The 25,074-nt window shown below is 40.3% G+C and overlaps 1 protein-coding gene across 3 annotated transcripts; it reads left to right on the plus strand.

Moving 5' to 3' along the window:
• The first annotated feature begins 18 nt into the window (after positions 1 to 18).
• On the plus strand, positions 19 to 24,426 carry Mterf3 (mitochondrial transcription termination factor 3). 3 transcript variants are annotated; one of them, XM_006977625.4, is made up of 9 exons: positions 19 to 159; positions 1,731 to 1,791; positions 3,312 to 3,648; positions 5,417 to 5,569; positions 11,438 to 11,627; positions 16,638 to 16,785; positions 17,156 to 17,227; positions 21,476 to 21,637; positions 24,156 to 24,426. In XM_006977625.4, the coding sequence occupies exons 3-9, from the start codon at positions 3,324 to 3,326 to the stop codon at positions 24,348 to 24,350; spliced, it is 1,245 nt and encodes a 414-aa protein (XP_006977687.1). In that variant the 5' UTR covers positions 19 to 159; positions 1,731 to 1,791; positions 3,312 to 3,323; the 3' UTR covers positions 24,351 to 24,426. The 3 variants fall into 3 exon arrangements, with proteins under 3 accessions (XP_006977687.1, XP_006977688.1, XP_076412069.1); XM_076555954.1 differs by lacking the exon at positions 19 to 159 and adding an exon at positions 697 to 721; XM_006977626.4 differs by lacking the exon at positions 1,731 to 1,791 and having other exon boundaries at positions 27 to 159.
• The last annotated feature ends 648 nt before the right edge of the window (positions 24,427 to 25,074 follow it).

A 25,074-nucleotide genomic window follows, 5' to 3' on the forward strand; every position in this document is an offset into this window, starting at 1 on the left:
GCGAATCGCGCACTTGCTGGGCGACCGGGCGGTGCGGACGGTGCACTCGGTCTGCGCCGCCGCGGACCTGGCTCAGGTGTAGCGGGAGCGCAAGGCCGCGGCCCGGCGGGGTTGGAGGCCGGTCTGCTTGCAGCCAGCAGCTGGGAGCCTCGCGGCTTGGTAGGTTCTCGGTGTCCCGGGGAGGGGGTGCTTCCCTGAACTTTGTAATGGGAACACTGCAGGGCTTGTTTACCAGCACTAGAAGGGGGCCCAGAGAGTGTCCTGGCTTCCTGTGGAGTTTTGTTAGAGACTCTAAGGTCTCCTGACTGAACGCTTGGTTAAAGAGTGTTGGGTAAATTGCCCGCGCGAGAGCGGCCACGCTATCTAGAGGTCCTTTATTACGAAGTGCGCCTTTTACCTCCCAAGGTCAGGATTAGTTAAAGGTAGAGATCTTGAACCCAGAAAAGCCTGTTTCCGCTCTTTTTCCTGTTCCTAACAAAATAGTACAGGATACAGCCGAGAACTGGAACCCCCTAAGATTTACTTGAAAGATGTTAAGGACCTTTTCTTCTTTTCGTCTTCCTAATGTACACACCGCAGGGCATTACACACAAGTGCAGATCTTCACTCGTTTCTGAGTGCTGTGTGTGCCTGCACTTGACCTGTATTCACTCCCACTCAATAAACTGGAAACCCTCTGACGTTCAAGGTTCTAGCTTGGTGCAGAAAAGTCCCTGAGAAGGTGGGTCCAGGGAGGGGGCGGAGCTCTGCTTTTTCCTTCTGCTTTAGCGGGTTGTTCAGATGGTTTGGACACTGGTCATGTGAGGGAGTGTGGTGGCAAATAAAAGGGGGAGGGGGAGAAATTAGCCTTTAGCACTCAGATTTTTTGATACAACTGGAATTTAACAGTGAGTCCACTAACTGTGGGCAAGTTATTGCTTTTGATTCTGGATAGACTCCAGAGTGAAGTTGGGGTTCTGGGAGTTGGTTTGAATGTATCACAAAGTGCTTAGACAAATCGTTTTATTGTATTCTCTACCTTTATAGAAACGTAGTTGAAGCTGAGCGTGTAGCCCGGGGTAAACTGTAGCTGTGAGTTTTCTCCAACACAGCACACATAAAAGCATTATGTAGAGAACAGTTTTTGGGCCTCCATCATCATGGGCTAGAATGGCATGTCCAGTCTTGACGTTGCCGAGAGTTCACATCAAGAACCAGGCTGTCGAGTTACAACTCCCATGAGAGAAAATGTTTTAAGAAAGCCACACCGTTCATAGCTGTCCTTGACCACTTGTGGATAGGACCTGCCTGGCTGTACTGTACCTTCCCTAGAAATTTGGTCTTGTCTATGTGACATAACATACACCACTTTGGTGTAACTACTGTGGAGACCAGAAGAAATTTGAGTGAAATTTTGACAGGTTTGGAAGTTCCTTTCCAACTAAAATTTAGCAAAAGTTACCTATCCCACAAAGTTACTACAAACACATCCTTCCTCAGGTCACTTCAGAAGGAAAGAGATTTGCTCTTGTATAACTCTTAGCCATTGTCCCCAAACTACAAACCTCCAAGACATTAGACCCTCCATTCAGGGCATAAAAAAGGCTGAATTCCACTGTACATAGAAAATACAGAGGCATAAGCAAGAGTTAACTCATAGTGAACATTTTTTGTCTGTCTAGTTGGTAATTATGGATAAAATTTATTGAGCCTTTCTCATTTATTTATTTGAATCTGTCTCACATTTGTAGCTCATGCTAACCTTGAACTTTGAGCAATCCTGCCTTAGGCTACTGAGTACTAGGATTACAGGTATGACCCCCCCCCCCATACTTTTATATGTATTATCTTAATTAATATTTAAGTATTGCTGGTCACTTCTTTGTTTCTGTTGTTTTGGTTTTGGAGTTGGTTTGTTACTTGTTTGGATTTTGTCCTTTTTTTTTTCTTTTTTTAACAGCCTCAAATACATTGTTCTGGCTTGCCTTAAACTTGTAATGCTTTCTCTGTGTCCCAAGAGAGGGTTACAGGAGGCATTCACTACCATGCCCAGCTGCTCCTTATTTTGACCCTTTCTGTTTGAAAGCTGTTCTTTTTATTGCAGCAGGGTTTTACCAAACCACCTTTGTTCAAGTCTCTTTTGATGACTGGATATCAGATCAGTCAACAGTTTCAGTGCTCTATTTAGCAATATTATTTATGACTCATTTAAAACAGTGGGTTTTGTTGTTGTTTGTTTTCTTACTCTTTGTACTGTTTTGGGGACTCACCACCCAGCTCCCAAATAAATCACACACAGAGGCTTATTTTGGTTTTTTTGAGACAGGGTTTCTCTGTGTAGCTTTGCGCCTTTCCTGGAACTTGCTTTAGAAACCAGGCTGGCCTCGAATTCACAGTGATCCCCTGCCTCTGCCTCCCGAGTGCTGGGATTAAAGGCGTGTGCCACCACTGCCCGGCTTATTCTTAATTATAAATGCTCAGCCTTAGCTTGGCTTGTTTCTTGCCAGCTTTCCTTAACTTAAATTAACCCATCTACCTTTTTTGGCTCTGGGCTTTTTCCTTTCTCTTACTTCTGTAAATCTTACTCTTACTCTGTTGCTTGCTGTGTATCTGGGTGGCTGGCCCCTGGAGTTCCTCCTCCTTCTCTGGCTGCTTCTTCCTCCCAGAGTTCTCCTTCTATATATTCTCTCTGCCTGCCAGCCCTGCCTATTCTTTCTCCTGCCTTGCTATTGGCCGTTCAGCTCTTTATTAGACCATCAGGTGTTGTAGACAGGCACAGTAACACAGCTTCACAGAGTTAAACAAATGCAACATAAACAAAAGTAACACACCTTAAAATAATATTCCCCAAGAGTATTTCTTTTTGTTTACTTTGTGACTAACTTATATGTATAAAATACATTTTAATAATTCAGCATTATAATCTGCAATATATTTCCTATGTAGACTTCAAACCAAGTTCCAAGAACATTTCATTTTATCACTGTTACAGTTTCCTTGTGAAGAGCAAATTAACAGTTGATTTGGGTCTGTTGTAATTTGAGCATTTACAGACTTGTTTGGTTTAAAGTGATTCTTTGTTTTGTTTTTAAATTGTAAGGCATATCTTTGTTTTTCCAGTTCATAAGTCTCTGTTTTTGATTGGTAGCTGAGATTGCTTTTGCTTGTGGCTTTTCATATATAAGAAACATTTGCCTACCCTGGACATATTTATTTAAATTCTTTATTTTAGGAAGTAATTTATTATCTATTTATTTGCTATTTGACTGCAATTTTAAACATTTGAGTAAGTTAATCTTTCTTCTTTTGATGATTTTGTTTTTCTTTTGTAGACTAAGAAAAAAATGGCCCTATTAGCCCAACAGATACCCAGATGGTTCAACTCAATTAAACTGAGTAGCTTCATTAAACCTGCACAAATCACAAAACACTCTGCAAGACCAGCAAAAACATTGTCAAGTGGCTTCTCATCTCAGGTTCTGTTGTCCTCTGACAATTGCTTACTCCAGTGTGGAATTAAGACTTATAGAACTTCCTTATCTTGGAATAGTTTCCATTCTGCCAAATCCAATGGACAAGAGAGCAGTTCTGTGCAAAGCACTCTGCTTCCTTCAGTGAGTGAAAAGCCAGACAGGATACCCAGTTTTGACTCTGAGCTGCCTCTTGAAGGTAATTCTGGACATTGAGTAAAGTCCCCTTTTCAGGGCTAGTTTTGATCATGCTATATATTTAGACAATACTCATCCATTTCATGTCCTATTTTGTACCAGACAGGAAAAGGAACAATGTCGGTTGTATTCATTTAATTCTATTAAACTTTTATTTTAATAAGTTCCTAGGTTAATTTGTGTCAGATTATTTTATAGCTAAATGTATAAAACATTTGCTTTCTACATATTTGATTTTGTAGCTTCTTTTGAAAAGTGTCCTTTTGGCATTAATTAGAAATATTAGGGTTTAATTGATACTTATCTTTGGAGTATACAGTTTTGAAATATATTTATTGTGTAATAATTACCAAATGGGAACAGTGAGTTACACTTCAAATTTCCCTTGGATTGCTGTATGGTCTACCCTCTTTTTTTCCATGCCTCTTGATATGGGAATACATTGTTATGCCACAGGTATGATAATACTCCACTAGGAAATGTGAATGATTGCTAAAAGGGGAGGCAGGGAGGAGAAGCTGGCTGTGAAAAATGAGAAAGAATTGTTAATAAGGTAAAACAATAAGAGATCATAGTCTGGGGTCCTTAAAGTTACAATTTCAAATATCTTTCATACCAATCGTATTAAAACAACAGCGAGCCGGGCGGTGGTGGCGCACGCCTTTAATCCCAGCACTCGGGAGGCAGAGGCAGGCGGATCTCTGTGAGTTCGAGGCCAGCCTGGGCTACCAAGTGAGTTCCAGGAAAGGCGCAAAGCTACACAGAGAAACCCTGTCTCGAAAAACCAAAAAAAAAAAAAAAAAAAACAACAGCGAAGAACTACATATCAGGGCTGAATAGAGGATTGGCAAAGGATTGCAGATGGTAGGAACATAGAAATTCTCTTAAGAGAATTTGCAGAGGAGGGCATTGGATGAAAATGAATAAATTCGGGGTATCATAACTTTAGAATGTGGATTTGGGGTACTTAAAAAAGTCATACTTTTGGCCATGTTCACAAGCCATGTCTCTCAGAATGTGGTTGAAGAGCAGTAGACCTTTAACATTCTTACTTGTTGATGAAAAGTGTAGAGAAGTAGTTTTGTACCTTACCCAGACAAGGTGACTCATACCTGCATTTCTAGCATTTAGGAAGCTGAGGCAGGAGGATTGCCTGGGTTGTGTTCACTGTCTCAAAAAATGGATTGAATGCCTTGAACTTTACCAACGAACTTCTTACCTTGAAGAGAGAATAGTCCCTCTGGGTACTCTTAAATCTTAGGATATTTTTAGACCTTTGTGGTGTGTGGGTTGCCACTATTAGGCCATGCTGGCTTCAAACTTGCTGTAATTCTCCTTTCTCAGCCTGCCCAGTGGAATGCTGGGATTACAGGTATGGACCATTATTCTATGCTTAGACTTCATAAGCATCTAATTCTGAAATGACCTTAGTACTTAACCAGTGAAAAACACAAACTAAAGAAGATATAATATTTATGGAATTTTTGGGTTGTTTTCTTTTTAAGGTGTATTTCATTTTTAATTACGCATACGTATATGTGGGTGTACATGTGAGTATTAGTGCCCATGGAGTCCACAAGATGGTAGGTCCTAGAACTGAAGTTATAGGATTGTTAGCTTCCTGATGTAGGTGCTGGGATCCAAACTGCAAGAGCAATACGTACTCTTGACCACTGAGCCATTTTTATAGCCCCTTTATAGAAATAATTTTCCAAATGTGCGTGACAGTGCTAACTTGCCTCTCTTTTTCCTCATGACTCCCTGCAAAGAACTGGATGACTTACCTCCATTGTCTCCAATACAACCAATTTCAGAGGAGGAAGCTATTCAGATTGTTGCACACCCTCTGTTGCCCCTATCCTCCTTCACACTTGGAGACTACGTAGATCATTCCAAGACTCTGCAGCAGCTAGTGCAGCTTGGTAAGTTTCTAACCTGCCAGTCAGCCTGTGATGTATTAGTTTGTTGACCCATGGTGCACTGCTCTCTGCGATATTATTCCTAAACTTCCTCCTGGAACCCACTGACCTCATCTATATTGTTCTCTCAGCCTGCATAACAATATGCTGGCTAGTACATTATCCTTGAATCTAGGTAATTAAAGGCAGCTAGAGCTGTTCATTGCACACTTTTCCTTTGGTCCTAGCAACCTTGTTGAACCTGTCTTCCTTGAGTCTGGTTTGGCACTTCGACTTGATTTTCTCAGTAATGACCCTGGGGAGTTAAGAGGAATTGGATAGGTAAGAGATGGAGGAATCAAAGTTTCCACATATAGCCATACATAGTTCCCCGTTTTTAGTTTTTACTTCATCTTGCACCTCTTAATCTCTAGGGACTCCAATTTCTGGTTGTTGTTGTTGTTTAATGGGTGTTAAATATTGTCTTAGTTAGGGTTCCTATTGCTGTGAAGAGACACAATGACTACAGCACCTCTTATAAAGGAAAACGTTTAATTAGGGCTGGAAGCCTAGCAGAATGCAGGCAGACATGGTGCAGGAGAGGAGCTGAGAGTTCTACATGTGGATCCACGGGTAGTAGGAAGAGGGAGTCACGCTAGGCCTAGCTTGAACATTTGAAACCTCAAAGCCCACCCCTAGTGCCTCACTTACTCCAACAAGGCCACACCTCCTAATAATGCTACTCCCTATGAGCCAGTGGGGGTCATTTTCATTCACACAACCTCTCCTTATCCAAAATACCTGGAACCAGGAGTGTTTGAGATTTGAGGCTTTTTCATATTTTTCAACATATTTGCATAGACTTTACAGTTGATCATCCAAAACCCAAAAAGTCCAAATTCTAAAACTTTCAGTGTTTCACATACTGGCATCTTTCATTAGAATTCCTATTTGTGGGCCTTTCAGTTTCTTATTCTCTCTGATAAGTCTGTTTTTATAGGTTATGTTTGGGGGATATAGATAAATCTTGTTTCACCAAAGATGCTCCCTTTTGTTTCTCATTCCTCATGTCTTGGAGAGCTGTTTTGTTTATCAGAAAAGGGAAAAGAATACCTGTGCCATGCCATCTCTGGACAACCCTTAAGGGTTGTCCTTGTTTCTTTCCTTCCTCCTTCCTTAGCATCTGTTCAGAACCTTATCCTCCATAGTCCTGATGGGGAATCTTTCTGTATGCTGCGAATATGTGTTGCTCTGATTGGTTGATAAATAAAGCTGTTTGGCCTATGGCAAGGCAGCTTAAAGGCAGGCAGGAAATTCAGAGAGAGACAGGAACAAGGCAGGGAGACCAGCCGCCACCATGAGAAGCCAGTTGTAATGATACCGGTAAGCCATGAGCCATGTGGTAAAGTATTTATAAAAATGGGTTAATTTAAGATGTAAGGTCTAGCTAGTGAGAAGCCTGAGCCAATAGGCCATACAGTTCATAATTAATATAAGCTGTGTTCATTTGGGTCTGAGAGGCTGCAGGACCAGGAGGATACAGGAGCTGGGTGGACACAGGAGGACTTTAAGCTACAAGTCCATGTCCCAAGTTTGCTCTTATCCTGTAGTTACCCTTCTTTAGAACTCATTTGTCACTGAATTATCAGGTAGACACCTCCTACTTTGGTAATCCTGTGTGCGAGTTTGTGTTTGTGTGTGTGTGTGTGTGTGTGTGTGTGTGTGTGTGTGTGTGTGTGTAAATGTGGCCAAAAGCCAGGTTCTTTCCTTGGTTTGGACTTGCAAATAGGCTAAACTGACTGGCCAGTGAGCCCTGGAGATGTATCTGTCTCCACTTACCCAGTGCTGGGATTACAAGTGCACACCACCTTGCTGGGTGTTTTTAAATGTGGCTTCTGGGGATCAAACTTAAGTCCCCATGTTTACAAGGCAAACACTATACTTCCTGAGCCTAACTCCAGCCCCTAACTTGATAACTTTCTATTCACTGTATTGGCCCTGAAAACTCCCTGTAGTGTTCCCTCTAAATTGGCAATTGAGAGCACTGGTTAACTGCTTCAAATCTTCAAAGCCTTCCAAGGCCTTAGAGTTCTCCCTGCTTTCATCCTGCTCATTTTGTCAGCCTCTCCTCTTGCCTACTTCACTCTTGGAGAACTTATCTCAAGTTCAAGCAGCTTCTGATATGTGTAGACGGATTTCTAAATGGTCTTATTAAATAAAAAACACGGAGCCAAATATAGGAGTGAGAACCTTGAAGATCAGGGAAATAGGAAGAGCCACCAGCCAACACTACCTCACCAATGCAGCTTCCAAATGCAAGCTACTTCCTGTCTACCTACACCTTTATATGCCTTGCTTTTCTGCCCTCTCATTGGCTCTTAGCCCAGCTCCCTTGTCACTGTCTGTACCGACCTCCAGGTCTCTATGGTTGGTACTGGAATTAAAGGTGTGTGTCACCATGCTTGGCTCTGTTGCCTAGGCCTTGAACACACAGAGACCCTACCTGCTAAGTGATCAGATTAAGGGTGTGTGCTGCCTGACTTTGTTTACTTAAAATGTCTGGCCTTTTCCCCTGATCTCTAGGCAGGCTTTATTTATCAAAGCACAGATAAAATATCACCACATTTAAGCATAATTAAAATATCACCATAGATATGTGTTCTCTGGCCCTACCATCTGAGTGACCCTTCTGAGTTCCACTCTGCCTGCTTTTATGCCTGCACTAATGACAGTATATGGTAATGTTTCACTCTTGTTTGGGACCTAGTTAGCCAGATGTTACCCAAATGTGTAGGAAATGGCTTGTGTTCTCACGAAGCTTCATGTGAGGCTAGGCATTGAATCCCTGTATGTGGAGCCAGAGATAGGTGGGATGTAGTGGGTCCAGCTTTGACCTGGAAGTACCACCCCCATTAAGGCTTCGGTAACTGTCATGCCTACAAGGCGGAGCCAAGAGAGGACCCCTGAAGACCCAAGATCCCAATGGGCCGGCTCTCTTGGTTTCTGGATCCTGGACACTGGAGGTAGACCGAACAGAATTCTCCAGAGAACACCGCTGGACTGCACTTCACTTTCCCAGACCGTTACCTATCCCTTCACTTGTAAGTTACCCCACAAAATAAACCTCCCTTTTAACTACATGGAGTTGCCTTAATACTTAAACCAATAGTGGATCTCTGAGATCAAGGCCATCCTGGTCTATGTAGTGAATTCTAGGCTAGTCAGGATTACAAATACCTATTTGAGAAGAACTGGAAGATGAAGATGGAGGTAAAATGAGAAGTCCAAAATGAGAAATACAAATAAAGGCTCTTTCATTAACCCAAGCATCCATAAGTTAACGAATGGTTAAAGGAAGTGTGCTGCACATATACACAATGCTATACTAGTCACCAGTAGCGAGAGTGAAGTACTGTCATTTCCAACAGGACTTCGAGGACTTGCATACAAAGGCATGTCACATTAGAAGCAGAGAGAGAAGAATAGTGGTTTGGGGTAGCGGAGGTGACCATAGGGAGATGATGGTGGGAGGGTATTGAGTTTCCATACTTAGTTCTAAGTGTGTTTTAAGTATCCACAAAATGGTACATGTGGTGATAGGTTAATTAGCTTTGTTTAATCATTAAACAGTGTAGATATACCTTAAACATCTGTTGAACCTCAGAATGTACACAGCTTAAAAGACTTTCTGTAGTAAGTTCAGAGGTGAGAGATGACATCTGATACCTGCTTTGAGCAGAAGAGTAAGTTACCTTTCCTTCCAGAGCAGCTTCCCTAGCCTACAGCAGTTACTCAGGGTGATAAAGGATCAACATGGTCCAGACCTATAAATAATTTACAGTATACTTAGAGCTTTCAGATATTCTTTTTTGTATGTGCTAATAACCTCAACAGCGTGTCTTAGAAGTAACTGTAAATGGCAGTAACTAAGAGGGTCCATTGGTGCTTGTCACTGTTTTTAGTAATAAAGCTGTGGTCCTCCTCTGTTTGTTTTCCTCTTTTCTCTGATTGTTCTATATCCCAGGAAGCCAGTCCTGTGCACAGAGGCTCCTATGCTACCTGGCTTCTAGGCAGCTTCTGCCAGAGCAGCATAAAGGCCAGAAGGGCCAGGTCAGGTCATTTCTTCATTCTCCATGTCCTATAACTGCTCATTCCATGGCAACAGCTCCTATCTTGCAGCACTTCCCTAATAGTTTACAGTTCCCTCTGAGCTCCGGAAAAGGCTTGGTCTCCTTATCTCTACTGCTAGATAGCCTTTGTGTGTCCACTTAGTTCTGCTCATGCCACTGTCTTACATTTCTTTTTATTTGAGCTCTGTAGGATAATATTTACTGCTTTGCAGATCTGACTGATGACTAAATATATGTAACAGTAATAGATTCAATGTCAATATCTGTTACAGCATATATTGTTCATTTTCTATTCCCAGTGCTTAGCAAAAGTATCTGGTCCACAGTGGGCAGCCAGTGTCTGGCTTTTCATTTTAGTAGAATCCTGAGTGAGCTGAGTGACTTAAGTAAGCCTTGTGCTCTCCTGATGGGATTCTGCTCTCCTACTGCTACTAAAAAGCAGCTTTCCATTTTCTCACAGCCAGGGTGTGACAGCTCACACTGAGCAAGACCTTCCCACATGTGTAAACTCACTTGGAGTCCAAGTCTTTTTCAGTTATTTTAAAGCTATGTTTCCCTAATTTATCATAGATTTTTGAAACTGGCTTCCATCTCATTTTTTTATTCATTCATTAATTACACTTGATTTTGTATTATTTTTCACTTACAAAAGAATTACGTGTAGTTGATTAAAGTTCAGCTATTCCAAGAGGTACCCTTGCCCCCAAGTATAACCACTATTATCAGTTTGTTGAGTAACTTTCCAAACCTTTCTCTTACAAAGTAAATGGAAACCTAGCCATGGGCTTTTTATTTTCCATAATTAATATTTGTTTACATTTTTTTCTGTGTGTAGAACTAACACATATTTAGATTATTAATCAATCTGGAAATCAGACACAAAAACATTTTAGTATAACTAGTGATCCCATTGTACTCTAATGGAATAGTATTATCTTTTTCTTACTGAATTAAAATGCCATCACTAGTGTGTAGAAAAATTGTTTTAGTTTCTGGTCTCTGTTCCATGTGTGGTGTGGGTAGGTGTGCATTTGTTTCTAAAATTGGTGAGTAAATGTGATGATTTTTTATTTTATTTTATTTGGTTTTTCAAGACAGGGTTTCTCTCTCTAACAGCCCTGTCTGTCCTGGAACTCACTTTGTAGACCAGGCTGGCCTCAAACTCAAAGAGAGAATATGATGATTTTTTTGAGTGTGAATACTTTTAGGTAAAAATGTTATTTCATTGCTTTTATAAATAAGACTTATATAAAAGTACCTCTAGAAATAATTTTAGAAAATGGGTTTTTGTTTTGTGGTCCTAAGGATTGAACTTACAGTCTTATGTATACTAAACAAGCACTCTATTACTGAACCACCCTCTCTAGCCTTTTTTAATTTAATTTAATTTTTGTATTTAAAATATTTGTCTCTTCAAGTTTGACCATTGATCATGAGCTCACTGTATAACCCAAATAGGCCTCAAACTTATGATCCTCCTGACTCAGCCTCCCAAGTAGCTGTCCGTGTGATTTAGTGGCTTTCTCTTTGTTGGAAATTTAAACACAAATGTTTTGTCTTCCTCTCTACATTGACCTTTGACATAAATAGTATTATTGATTTAAATTTATTTCTGCAAACAGTTTTATTTAAAAATACCTTAAGTTTCCATTTGTCTATGTCATTTCTCCCTTAAATAGATTATTGTCAGTACTTTTTCCTGTATGAAATTAATGGCTGAATAGCAAATTGAGTTCTAACTAATCCTTTTCATTTGTTATAGGAGTGGATTTGTCTAAGATAGAAAGACATCCAGATGTAGCCAACCTCCTTCTAAGACTGGATTTTGAAAAGGACATTAAGCAAATACTCCTATTTCTTAAAGATTTGGGTTTAGAAGATAACCACCTGGGACCATTCCTGACAAAAAATTATACTATTTTCTCTGAAGACCTTGAAAATCTTAAGACAAGGTAAAGTTTGAAATGATTCCCACATAACCTAAGAAGTGCTTATGGAAGAATTACTTATGTATGTGTGAGAAATTTTCTAGTCTGCTATTCAAGGATCTGCTGAGTGAGTATGAATGGTTCTTCTAGCTGTGGACTTTTAATCTAAATAGAATATTTTAAGTATTTGTTTTGTCAACTGTCAATTATTTCTCTTTTCAACTTATTGATAAGTTAGTATTGAAATATTTCTCTTCAGAACCTGGAAATTTTTCTCTTAAGTTTCTATTAACAAGAAGTTGAATTATCTAAAAGCAGACTTAGAAGTCGGGCAGATTGTTACTGTTTTTCTGTACTTTTTCATATTTGGAGATATGATCTCACTATGTAGCCCTGACTGGCCTTGAACTCATAACCCTCCTACTTTTGCTTGCTAAGTACTAGAATTATAGATATGTGCCACAATACCCAGCATTTCTAATTCTTTTTTTTTTTTTTTTGGTTTTTCAAGATAGGGTTTCTCTGTGTAGCTTTGTGCCTTTCCTGGAACTCACTCGGTAGCCCAGGCTGGCCTTGAACTCACAGAGATCTGCCTGCCTCTGCCTCCCGAGTGCTGGGATTAAAGGTGTGCACCACCACCACCACCACCACCACCACCTGGCTGCATTTCTGATTTTTGATAGGAGACATTTAGCATTCTTTGAACAAATTGTTTATAATATACTTTTCTGTAAATTGGAAGGTTATTCCCACTGTTGTAGTCATGGTTCTCTAAAGAAGAAAACTGGTAGCCTTTTAATATATATTTATTAGAATGGATTACAGGCTGTAATTCAGCTAGTTCAACAATGATTGCCTCATGACCAAAAGGCCAAGAATGCTCTAGTTGTTCAGTCTCAGCAGACCTAGACTGCTGCTGAACCTCAAAGAATTCCTGGCGTGTAGGTGGTCCTCAGTATATGTTAGAAACCCCAAGAAGTTGGTACTGATATCATCAAAGGAAAGCCAAAGCAACACAATAAATGAACTTCTTGTCAACTAGACTGAAGGTAACAGACGAAAACCAAAAGCTTCCTTCTTGGAGGTCTTTTTATGTGGGTGCTGTGATATTTTGTTTGTACTCTAACAAATAAAGCTTGCCTGGAGATCAGAGGGCAGAGCTAGCCACTCTAACCATAGAGGCCAGGCAGTGGTGGCATACAACACTAATCTCAGCACTTGGGAGGAGGAAACAAAAACGTGATATGGCTGGGTGGAGAGAGGAAGTGATAAGGCGAGGCAGAGACAGGAGCTAGGCCCTTTTCATGCTGAGGAGTTGGTGAGGTAAGAAGTGGCTGTGGCTTGCTCCTTTGTCTCTCTGATCTTTCAGCATTTACCCCTATATCTGACTCAGGATTTTTATTGTTAAGACCTATTAGAATTTGCACTACAGGCTGCCACCAGAAGGTGTGACCTGGATTTAAGGTAGGTCTTCACCCCTCAAATAACCTGATTAAGAAAAATCCCTCACAGGTGCATCCAACAACTTGGGTTTAATTGATTCCAGGTGTAGTCAAGTTGACAATCAAGATTAGTTGATGATCGTTTCTTTAAATAGAACATTTATAAACATCTTTGCACTTCATTCATCAAAGAGTTATTAATCTGTGGAAACATTTACTATAAGATGTTAATGTGTTAGACATTAAGAATAACAGAGCAAGACAGGACCCTGTTCTTAGGTTAACTCTCATTTCACCATTTGTCTCCCATGTGTTGGTGTGTATTCTCAGACACACTGAGTGGAAGTACTATTCTATTTACCTTATTACCCAAATCACAACTATCACTCATAACTTTTGGCATCCATTGTTGTTATTTGGGGGATTTTACTCTTGCTTTTTTGGGGGTCCACCACCGAGCTCCCAAATAAATCACATATGGAGGCTTATTTTTACTTACAAATGCCTAGCCTTAGCTTGGCTTGTTTCTTGCCAGCTCTCCTTTATTTAAATTATCCCATCTACCTTTTGCCTCACGGCTTTTCACATTCTCTTCTGTAAATCTTACTCTTACTCCATGTCTTGCTGTGTATCTGGGTGGCTAGCCCCTGGAGTCTTCCTACTTCTCTGGCTACTTCTTCCTTCACTCCTCCATCTTTTTCTTCCCCTCCTCTCAGATTTCTCCTATATATTGTCTCTGCCTGCCAGCCCAGCCCGTCTCTCTCTCCTGCTTTGCTATTGGTTATCCACTTCTTTATTAAACCAGTCAAGGTGTTTTAGACAGGCATAGTAACACAGCTTCTCAGAGTTAAACAAATGCAACATAAACAAAAATAACACACCTTAAAATAATATTCTACAATAATCCACCTCCAGTGAAACACCAAGACCCCTCAGTTCAACCTCAATCACCTGTCACATCAGTTGGACATTTCTGCTATGGAATAATTTTCCTGTACACTGTAAAGATTTGTCACTCGAATTGGTTTAATAAAACGCTGATTGGCCAGTAGCCAGGTAGGAAGTGTAGGCAGGGCGACCAAACTAAGAATGCTGAGAAAATGAAGGGTGGAGTCAGGAGTCGCCAGCCAGACACAGAGGAAGCAAGATAAGAATGTCATATTGAGAAAAGGTACCAAGCCACATGGCTAAACATAGATAAGAATTATGGATTAATTTAAGCACAGGAGCTAGTTAGTAATAAGCCTGAGTAACCAGCTGAGCATTCATAAATAATAAGCCTCAGAGTCAATTATTTGGGAAGTGGCTGCCGGCTATTTGGGAGTTGCTGGCTGGACACAGAAACTTCTGCCTACACATTTCTCTCAATCTCTGCCTAGGATACTTTGTCTCTGGTCCTGCCAAGATCACACTTGTCTCTTATTGCCCAGTTCCAATCCCTATAGACCAGTGGTTTTCAACCTTCCTAATTCTTACCATGTAATATGGTTCCTTATGTTGTCATCCCCAACCATAAAATTATTTTCATTACTACTCCATAACTGTAATTTTGCTACTGTTATGATTCATAATGTAAATATTTGATATGCCACCCCTGTGGAAGGGTCTTTTGACCCTTTCCCAAAGAGATTTCAACCCACAGGTTGAGAACCACTGCTGTAGATTGTTCTCCACATTGGGATTGATCTGCTAAGGGCTTGGCAGTTCCTTGGCTAATACACTAATTCCTTTTCTGTGACTTAGGGGAAAAAATGAAGGGAAAAAAATGAAACTCAATAATCTGCATTTCTTATATCACCATCTTACATAGTTAAGGTGCTGGACCAGGCATCAGACTTAAAAGACTGATGCTGTCTCATCATGAGATTTATAGAGTCCTATAATACAAACTATCATGTGACACAGGGAAAGAGTGATTCTAAGAAACTCAGACCCAGCATCCTGGCTTCAGGTACAGATTCCTTCATTTAAAAGCCAGTGCACCTCATTAGTCCAGATTTATTCTAGGAAAGCATGAATGTCAGGCAGTGGGAATCACTTGAGAGGTTTCACCGTAATTATTGCATGAGGTATAGAAAGTTTGTTATTTAACCAAGATACACAGTATAAATGGCAGAGCTAGGATCCCAACTAAGTTGGCCAAACTCCAGAGTCTTGATACTTACTGTACATAGCATCTTCCTACATTTAATTCTGTGAAAGAAACCTGTTTGAAGGAAGCCAAGTTTCTTGTTCAAGTCACCACATGCTCTTGACTTCTAGAGAAATGTTTATTAGAATCTTTGTAGATATTTTATCTGTATAGACTCAAAAAGGTATATGATAAACTGAGTTTCTACTGAATATGCAAGAATATAAAAATATTTAATTAAAACTTGGGTTTTGTCTTTGCTAGATATAGCAGGCTTATTTTCTACAATATCCATAATAGCACCAATTTTATGTACTCATTTTCTTTTCAATGCAGATAACTTAGAGTGTAAAATTGCAAGTCCTTTGTAGAATTTCCAAATGAATAAACTGCATATAGTTTATATAAATATATATTGTTTTGTGTGAGGTATGGAAATGCATACCTGTAATTCCAGCACTTGGGAAACTAAGCCCAGAAAATGAAAAGGTCAAGGGCAGCCTGGGGTAGGTAATAAGACCCTGTCTCAAAACCAAAAATTTTGGCTGGAAACAGATGGCTCAGTGGATAAAGTGCTTGCCATCCAAATGTGAGAAGACTAGAGTGTGGACTCCCCAGAACTCACAAAAAGCCAGATGCCATCTCAGCAGGCTTTTGGTGATGGGAGGCAGAGAGTATAATCTTCTGAGCTCAGACCATAGCTAAACTGGCTTATGTGGCCATGAACAATAGGAGATCTTGTCCCAAAACAAGGTGGAAGGCTAGGGCCAACCCCTAAGATTGCCCTCTGAATTCCACTTGTTCACCAAGGCATGTGCATGTCCCCTGACTCCCATGATATGCATATAATAATGATTTGTTTAATTTAAAGATCTACCCAGAAGTATATTAGAATTGTTTTCTGATTCAAAGTAAATGGAAACCAGTAAAACATGTATCAGGTGCTTCTCCTGAAAATGTACCCATATTTTAGCTATTACAGAGGTTTTTTTTGTGGGGGGAAGGGTGACGTTTTTGAGACAGTTGCTCTGTGTAGCCCTGGCTGTCCTGGATCTCACTCTGTAGACCAGGCTTGCCTGAAACTCAGGGATCCACCTATCTGTACTGGGATAAAGTCATGCACCACTACTACCCAGCTTACAGAGTACTTTTACTGATCTTTTTTATGGAGAAGTTATAGAATCCTTTAAAAAAAATGTTACTTTAGCCCTGAGTAGACTCAGAAGTTTCTATTAATATATACATATTGTGAATATATATGTGTAAAAGTAAAAATTGTAAAGAGATGAGGGCGGGACACAGGAGTAGGGTAGGGATAGAAATTATGTAAATAATAGTACTCCTGTATGTACTCAAAGCCTCAAAAAAATTTTAGATATTACTTCAGAAAGTAACATAATATGCTTTATTGCTCTAGGAAGTGTTTATCATGCATATGTTTGTTTTTTATTATTTCTCCAGAGTAGCTTATCTACAGTCAAAACATTTCAGTAATGCAGATATCGCACGGATGGTCAGACAGGCACCATTTCTCTTGAGCTTCTCGGTGGAAAGACTGGATAACAGACTGGGATTTTTTCAGAAAGAACTTGAACTGAGTACGAAGAAGGTAAAAAAGAAAAAAGTGTAAGGAAATGTATTCCCTCTTTTAGTAACCTTTAAGTGTCATGTTTCTAAGTGCCTGACCCACGCAGATCCTGTAAATGCATGATACTCTGTGTACAAAAATGAGTAAGCCTGATAGATTAAAAAAGAGGCTCCACCACTTTATAATAGACTATCAAATAGCTTCCTTAAATTCTGTTTCCATGTTGGATTTCTCATCAAATAATGTTAAGTTCATACATATTTCCAAGCTTTCTGTTATTTAATTGGGTCATATTTTAAATTTTAGCTTGGTATTCCTTGTAATGCCTTAGTTTTCCAAGCTAGTTAAATGTGCATGTATAGTGATGATAACTATTATGTTTTAACTGTAGACTAGAGATCTGGTTGTTCGTCTTCCAAGGCTACTGACGGGAAGTCTGGAGCCTGTGAAAGAAAATATGAAGGTAACATATCTTCAAGCTATAAGAAGCTAATTTCTTTATGTACTTAAGTTTTCTTTTTTGGTTTTTTTCGAGACAGGGTTTTTCTGTGTGTAATCCTGGCTGTCCTGCCTCTGCCTCCTGAGTGCTGGGATTAGAGACATGCGTCATCACCACCTGGCCAAGTTTTCATAAGAGACTAAATATTGCTGTTGTCATCATGCAAAAAGAAAAAAGAAAAAAACAGATTTTTAACAGAAGTTATTTCTCAAGGACAGAAATGACAGTTTATTTTATCCAGTTGTCTTGCATATGCTACCTACCCACTCTACCTAAGTCAATAACTGGTAGACATTAGGACCCATGATCCTGAAGCAGTAAGGTATAATTGGGACCTGGAAACGGCTTTTCATTACTTGGTGTGACAGGCAATGTCTGTGCTTCCTGGCCTGTGTTTTCATTCTGTGAAACAAACCACTTTTGACTATCATGAGAATTTATGTTTTGAGAATGTTGAAGGCTGTCTTAATTAGGGTTTCTGTTGCTGCTACAAAACACAATGACCAAAAAGCAAGTTGAGGAGAAAAGTATTTATTAGGCTTACACATCAGCATTGCTGTTCATTACAAAGGAAGTCAGGACAGGAATTCAAACAGGGCAGAATCTGGAGGCAGGAGCTGATGTAGAGGCCATGGAGGGGTACTGCTTAATGGCTTGCTCCCCATGGCTTGCTCAGCCCACCTTATAGAACACAAGACCAGCAGCCCTTTAATCACTTTCAGGCTTTCTTTGGGGCCACCAGCTAGTTCCCAAATCATGACACAGACACTTATTATTAGTTATGAAGGAAGGCTTGGCCTTATCTTATGCTTACCCCACTAGCTCTTATAATTTATTTTAACCTGTTTCTCTTCATCTATGTTTTGCCTTGGAGCTTTTTACCTTTCTTTCATTCTGTATGTCCTACTTTCCTGCTTCTTCCATGTCTGTCTGAGCTGCCTGGCTGGCCCCAGGCATCTTCTCCCTCGTTCTCTTCTCTCTCCTCCTGAGCCTAGGTTCCTCCTCCTATTTATTCTCTGCCCACTGGCCCTGGCCATTCAGATTTTTATTAGACCAACCTAGTGCCTTAGGCAGGCAAAGCAATACATCTTTACATAATTAAACAAATGGAGCATAAACAAATGGAACGCACCTTTACATAGTTAAAGTAATATTCCACACCATAACAAATGTAACATATTTACATAGTTAAAGTAATATTCTTCAACAGATCACTAAATGAGAAAATGACTTAGAGCTGGATCTCAAGACCTTTCCTCAACTGAGGCTCCTTCCTCTGATGACTCTACCTTGTATCAAGTACAGAGGCTGACTCAAGGAAACTTCTGTGAAGTTGTCACTTGTCAGCTCCACTTCTATGACAGAACATGCCAAGTACACTTTCCTGTCTCTCTTTCAAAAGAGTAGTATGACACCAATAGCAGTTCAGTGGTTTGCACAGAACAGCACAAGGAGTAGAAATTGTTAGGTAAGGCCTGTTCTCTGGGATGCCGAAGTATTTCATACTCAGTCATTGAAGTGTTATTATAACCTCCCACCTAGGTGCTGTTCTGAGGAGGGAGTCCCTGTTCTCATGGCTCTTAGAATTTAAAGGAGTATAGTCAAAAGTGATGATGTGGATTGATTGGCCAGGGTGGGGTAGGGTGTAATGACAGTTTCAGAGAGTGCAAAAGCATATAGAGAGGACCTATGATATTTGGATGTTTCGTTTCATCTATCATTTTTATCCAGAATTTGGATTTCTATTCCATGACAACTATGTGTATATGCTTGGGAGCAAAAGCTCAAAAACTGCTTTGAAAATCTTACTTTGTTTTATTTTCTTAAGTTATATAAAATCATGGTTTCCTATATGTGTGCTATTTTACTTTGTTCTTATTCACTCCCCTCTGCTGCCCTCCCCATCTCCTTACACCCCTTTTGTTGGTACTCTTTCTCCAAGTAGCTCCCCTTGTGCCTGCAAGTCAACATGAATTCCATTGCTCTCTTTTTTCCCCTCCCTCCCCCTTTAAGATCTCTTCCACCCCTTCACAGTCCCCTTTCTACTTTCATGACCTACATGCATCTACACTGGTATATTAAATTTATGTCTAAATTTAAGTCTGAAGTCTGTATATGAGAAATCATGTGGTATTTGACTTTCTTAGTGTGGCTTATTTCACTTAACACAGTGGTCTCCAATTTTACTCTTTTTTTTTTTTTCTTTTCAGTTTTTTGAGATAGGGATTCTCTGTGTATCTGGCCATCCTGATGCAAACTCACTTTGTAGACCAGACTGGCATCAAACTCACAAGAGATCTACCTGCCTTTGCCTCCTGAGTGCTGGGATTAAAGGTGTGGGCCACCCCCACCCAGCCTCATTTTCCTTTAATGTCATTTTTCTTCAGAGGTGAAGTAAATTCTGTTGTATATATGTACCACATTTTCTTTACCCATTACCTTTGTTCATAGGCATCTAGACTGAGTCCATGTTTTAGCTATTGTGATTACTGCAGCAACAAAAATGGATATGCAAGTATCTGCAGTATGTTGACTTAATTTCTTCATGTATAGACTGAAGAGTAGTATAGCTTGCTCCTGTGTTGGTTTTGATTTAGCTTGTTTGGAAGCTCCACCATAGCTCTATTCACTTAGCTCTGCAGTCTATAAGCTGGGCAGGTCCCCTTACCCTCAGAAAACTCCCCAGCTAATAATCCCTATGTTGACTACTTTCCAGCTGGACCTATCTCCCAATTTCACTAGAAGTGTGGGAAGCAGTCATAACATTGAGATCTGTTCAGGCAGTGAACCTGTCTTCACACTTTTCTCTAAGTTTTATTCAGCTAGCTGGAGAGATGTAGCAGTAGATGTCAGGTACTATGGTGATATTGTATTCTCCAAAATATTGTGTACCTTAATAAACTTATCTGGGGTCAGAGAACAGAAAAGCCACTAGATACTTAAGATAGGCAGTGATAGCACATGCCTTTAATCCTAGCATTCCAGAGGCAGAAATCCATGTGTTCAAGGATACAGCCAAGCATGGTGACTCACGCCTTTAATCTCAGAAAGCGAGCCTTTAATCTCAGGAGGTGGTGGTAGAAAGCAGAGAGGTATATAAGGCGTGAGGATCAGAAACTAGAAGCATTTGGCTGGTTAAGCATTCAGGCTTTTGAGCAGCAATTCAGCTGACACCCATTCTGGATGAGGACTCAGAGGCCTCCAGTGTGAGGAGACAAAACCAGCTGAGGATCCGGCGAGGTGAGGTAGCTGTGGCTTGTTCTGTATCTCTAATCTTCCAGCTTCACCCCAATACCTGGCTTACAGGTTTGATTTTATTAATAAAAACTTCTAAGATTCCTGCTACAAGGTACACCACAGAAGCTTCAATTTTCAGGCTTTACAGCAGTGAGCGGGAGATGGGTCCTCCAGAGGCCAACGTGCTCCTGGCAACCAAGGGCAGGGTTACTTTTCCCTATGCATTTCACCATGTAGGCCTCCTGCCACCTGTACTTTTCATCTTCTGCCTCCCCAACTACCTCCCCAGGCATTCTCTCACCCTGAGGCTATTGCAGATTGGATTAAAGCACCCTGTTGTTCCCCAAATTCAGGCCTCCAGTATATCTCAGTTTCAAATAATAGGTTATCACTCAAGATGGCACAATCCCTGCATAACAGTGTGCAGATGGACAGAGTGAGATTCCTGTCCACCACTGGCCCAGGAATCACTGTCTCACTAAAACCTGCAGTGGGTTTTGAAGATCTGTAGGCTGTAGGTGTGTCTGGAGGGTACCAGTCTGCCTCTCTTGGTAGTAGTTAATTTCCAGCAGTAATTCTCTCATTCTCTTTGCAGTCAAGTCTATTTTTTTCTTATTCTGACTCTTCTCCATAACATCACATGGGGGCTTCTAATCCAGCATCTTGTCTGCAAGTGAGCACTGATGGTTTATGCCAATCCACACAGGCCTCCTTTTGCTACATGTTATTCGGTCTCGTGTTTCTTTTTCTGTGGACCTCATGACCATCAGTGCAGAAAAGCTCTTGCTCAGATAAGGGGTTTGAAATTTGGGTGGCCCCAACAAGTGAACTGTAATCCCTTGAGGCATACTGGTATATATGCCCCTGAATTTTAAAAGGTCATTACTTTAACCTTCAGAAGAATCAATTTGTCCTCCAGCATAGTACCAAAAGACCATTTCTACTCATAACTCCCAGGAATTTACTTTCTTGTAGGTTTATCGCCTTGAACTTGGTTTTAAACATAATGAAATTCAACATATGGTCACCAGAATCCCAAAGATGCTAACTGCAAACAAAAGGAAACTTACGGAGACTTTTGATTATGTACACAATGTGATGAATATTCCCCACCACATCATTGTCAAGTTCCCACAGGTAACACATCTCCCGGCCCTCTCAGACAGCTGCCCTTGCCCTGCTCTCAGACTTCCAGGTGTGGTGCTGTGTATTTGTAGAAAGTTCACAGCTGTAGGGCTCCTGAGGTTTGTCTCTACCCCTGTAGCTTTTACCTACTCCCACCTTTGACTGTTGGAATCAGGAAAAAACTCAGTCTCTTGGGTTTTTTTCCATTAAGTTTAAAAATATTAAGTCCTTTGTTCATGGTGTAGAGATATGAAAAGATATATAATCTTAATAATTCTCAAAACTAGATTACATGTAGTTCACTTCCTTCACATGGAGTGATGTGTATTTGCCCATCATACTCTGAATGCCCTTTAATATAGGATGATGCTGGCTCATTATAATAAAGTATAGGAGGTCTAGAATTGTGGGACTTCAGCTTATGGAATAATTATAAGTAATCTATGAAAGAGCAGTGACAGTTTGTTGTCTTCTAGACCGTTAGATAATTGAGAGTGGGTTATATGAGAATCTGACCTCTTCCTACCTTCCCATTGGATATAACTATCTTTCTTGTTGGATTTTCCTTGAGACTACCAGCTCCCCAGTAATGACACAGAGACTTATTATTAATTATGAAACCTTGGCCTTTAGCTTAGGCTTGTTCCCAACTAGTTTTTATAATTCAAATTAACCTGTTTTTATTAATCTATGTTCAGCCACATGGCTTTTACCTCTCTCCCATTCTGTATGCCCAACTTGCTCTGCATCTCACTGGCATCTCCTGCCTGCCTCAGATTCATTTCTCTCCCCAGAAGTCCCACCTATTTTCTCCTGCCTAGGTATTGGCTGTTCAGCTCTTTATTAAACCAATCAAAAGGTGACTTAGGCAGAGACACATCTTTACAGTGTAAAGAAAGGTTATCCCACAAGTGGGGTCCAGAAATTCATTATAAAATGGACAATCTAACCTGGGCTAGAATGTGTGTGAGCACTAAGATTACAGAACTCAGTCATACGTGGCTTGTAATCTAATGTGAGAGGCAGAGGTTTAAAGTAAGCTTACATATTAGTAGAGGGCTCATGGGGCAATTGATTTGGTACGAAGGAGAGAGAAAATCATAGATATAATAATACCTATTGAGTTGTCACTGCTTTGTGTGTATGCACTCATTATAATTATTCTTCCAACAATTATCCCTATTTGACAAAAGAGGAAAACAAAGGGACAAAATGAGATTCCTGTCTACCACTGGTTCAGGAATCACTGTCTCACTAAAACCTGCAGTGGGTTTTGAAGATCTGTAGGCTGTAGGTGTGTCTGGAGGGTACCAGTCTGCCTCTCTTGGTAGTAGTTAATTTCCAGCAGTAGTTCTCCCAGTCTCTTTGCAGTCAAGTCTATTTTTTTCTTATTCTGACTCTTCTCCATAACATCACATGGGGGCTTCTAATCCAGCATCTTGTCTGCAAGTCCAGCACTGATGGTTTATGCCAGTCCACACAGGCCTCCTTTTGCTACGTGTTATTCGGTCTCATGTTTCTTTTTCTGTGGACCTCATGACCATCAGTGCAGAGACACAAAGGGATTGTTCCAGAAGCATACCAGTGTCACTCCAAGTTAGCAGCATGTACTTTCTTTGGTCACTGTTCTCAAAGCAAGTTACTTTTCAACAGTGGGGATTTTAATAGGAAAAGGCATGCTTTCCCTTTTTACCCTCTCCCCCCCAAAGTGGCAGCCTTATTTTACTTTGATTCTTGTTGGGTAACAGAATTTAAAGATCAAAACAGAGACACTTTAACACTACACAGATGATGAGTTCCTTTGTGCTGACATAGATCTTGGTCTCTAATGTTGGTTCTCACACTTGGCAGATAATCTAGAATCTAAAAAGCTAGTTAAAACAGATTTCTGGGCCTCATTTCCAAGTTTCAGATGAAGTGGTTTGGGGGTGAGACCTGAGGATTTGCTCTTCCAATGCTCTCCTGGGTCTCTAGAGTCATCATGTTGGCTGCATTTCTTGAAGGCTTTTTTTTTTTTTCTTCCCTGAGACAAGGAAGGTTTCCCTGTGTTGCCCTAGCTATGCTGGAACTAGCTCTGTAGACCAGGCTGGCCTGAAATTCACAGAGATCCATCTGCCTCTGCCTCCCAAGTGCTGGGATTCAAGGCATGTGCCACCATTGCACAGCAAAGGCTTTCTTTCATTATCATTCTATGTTGGTTTTTAGTCCCTCTTAAATTATAATTTACCTTCTTCTCCTTCATTTTTCTGAAAGATGGGCTTTTGCCCTATGGCCCAGGATTTCTGCTCAATATGTCAGGCTTACTCTGGAACTTCCTACACGACCTAGGCTACCACTACACCTTCTACTCTTGCTTCAGTTTACCAAGTGCTGTGATTGCAGGTGAACACCACTATGCTCAACTCATAATTTCTTATCTATTAATACTTAACGTGTGTGCTGGGGCTCAAACTCAGAGCCTCTCCTAGACATTTATCTTTCAATCGAGCTACCCCCTCCGCTTTTTATTGTAAATTCCTTTCTTTTCCAGGTATTTAATACAAGAATATTTAAAATTAAAGAAAGACACTTGTTTCTTACCTACTTGGGAAAAGTGCAGTATGATCCAGCAAAACCTAACTATGTCTCTTTGGACAAGTTCGTATCTGTTCCTGATGAAGTATTCTGCAAAGAGATTGCCAAAGCTTCAGTAAAAGATTTTGAAAAATTCTTAAAAACGCTTTAGTTTTTGATGAAAGTGTAAATATATTCTTGTAAAATAAATGTATACATGAATAAATCAGTGTATTTTAAAAAATAAATGCCTCAGTTTTTAATATTGAAAACATTTTTCTCATAATTCTCATTTTTGGTAATGTTTTGGTTTGGTTGGCTTTTTACATTTATTATTAATTTTATTAGAAGAAATTATATCACTTTCCCCCTTTCCTTCCCTCTCTCCAGATTCTCTCAGGTACTCTCTCCCCTACTTCCCATAGGTACTCCCTCAAGTTGATAGCTCCCTTTTATTACTGTTAAGTGCAAGTATACATGTATATATGTGCATGCACAAATATATAAATACAGTCTGCTGAGTCTTTTTGTTGCTTGTGTGTATACGGTTTCAGGGTTCATCATTCTGCATTGGCTAACTGTCTTAGTCACTTTTCTGTTGCTATGAAGAGATACCATGACCAAGGCAACTCTTATAAAACAAAGCATTTCATTGGAGGATGGTTTACAGTTTCAGAGATTAGTCCTTATCATCATGACAGGGAGTATAGCAGCACCCAAGGAGATATGTGCTGGAGAAGTAGCTGTGTGTTCTACATCCTAATCTATAGGCAGAGAGGAAGAGACTGGGCCTGGCATGGGCCAATATGTCCATACCGCCTAATCCTGTAAATGGAGGTGGAGCTTTTCTGTCCTGACCTCCTGGTCCCAAATACACAAAAACTTATATTAATTAC

The sequence above is a fragment of the Peromyscus maniculatus genome, chromosome 20, assembly GCF_049852395.1.
Source record: "Peromyscus maniculatus bairdii isolate BWxNUB_F1_BW_parent chromosome 20, HU_Pman_BW_mat_3.1, whole genome shotgun sequence".
In the NCBI taxonomy this organism is placed as follows: domain Eukaryota; kingdom Metazoa; phylum Chordata; class Mammalia; order Rodentia; family Cricetidae; genus Peromyscus; species Peromyscus maniculatus.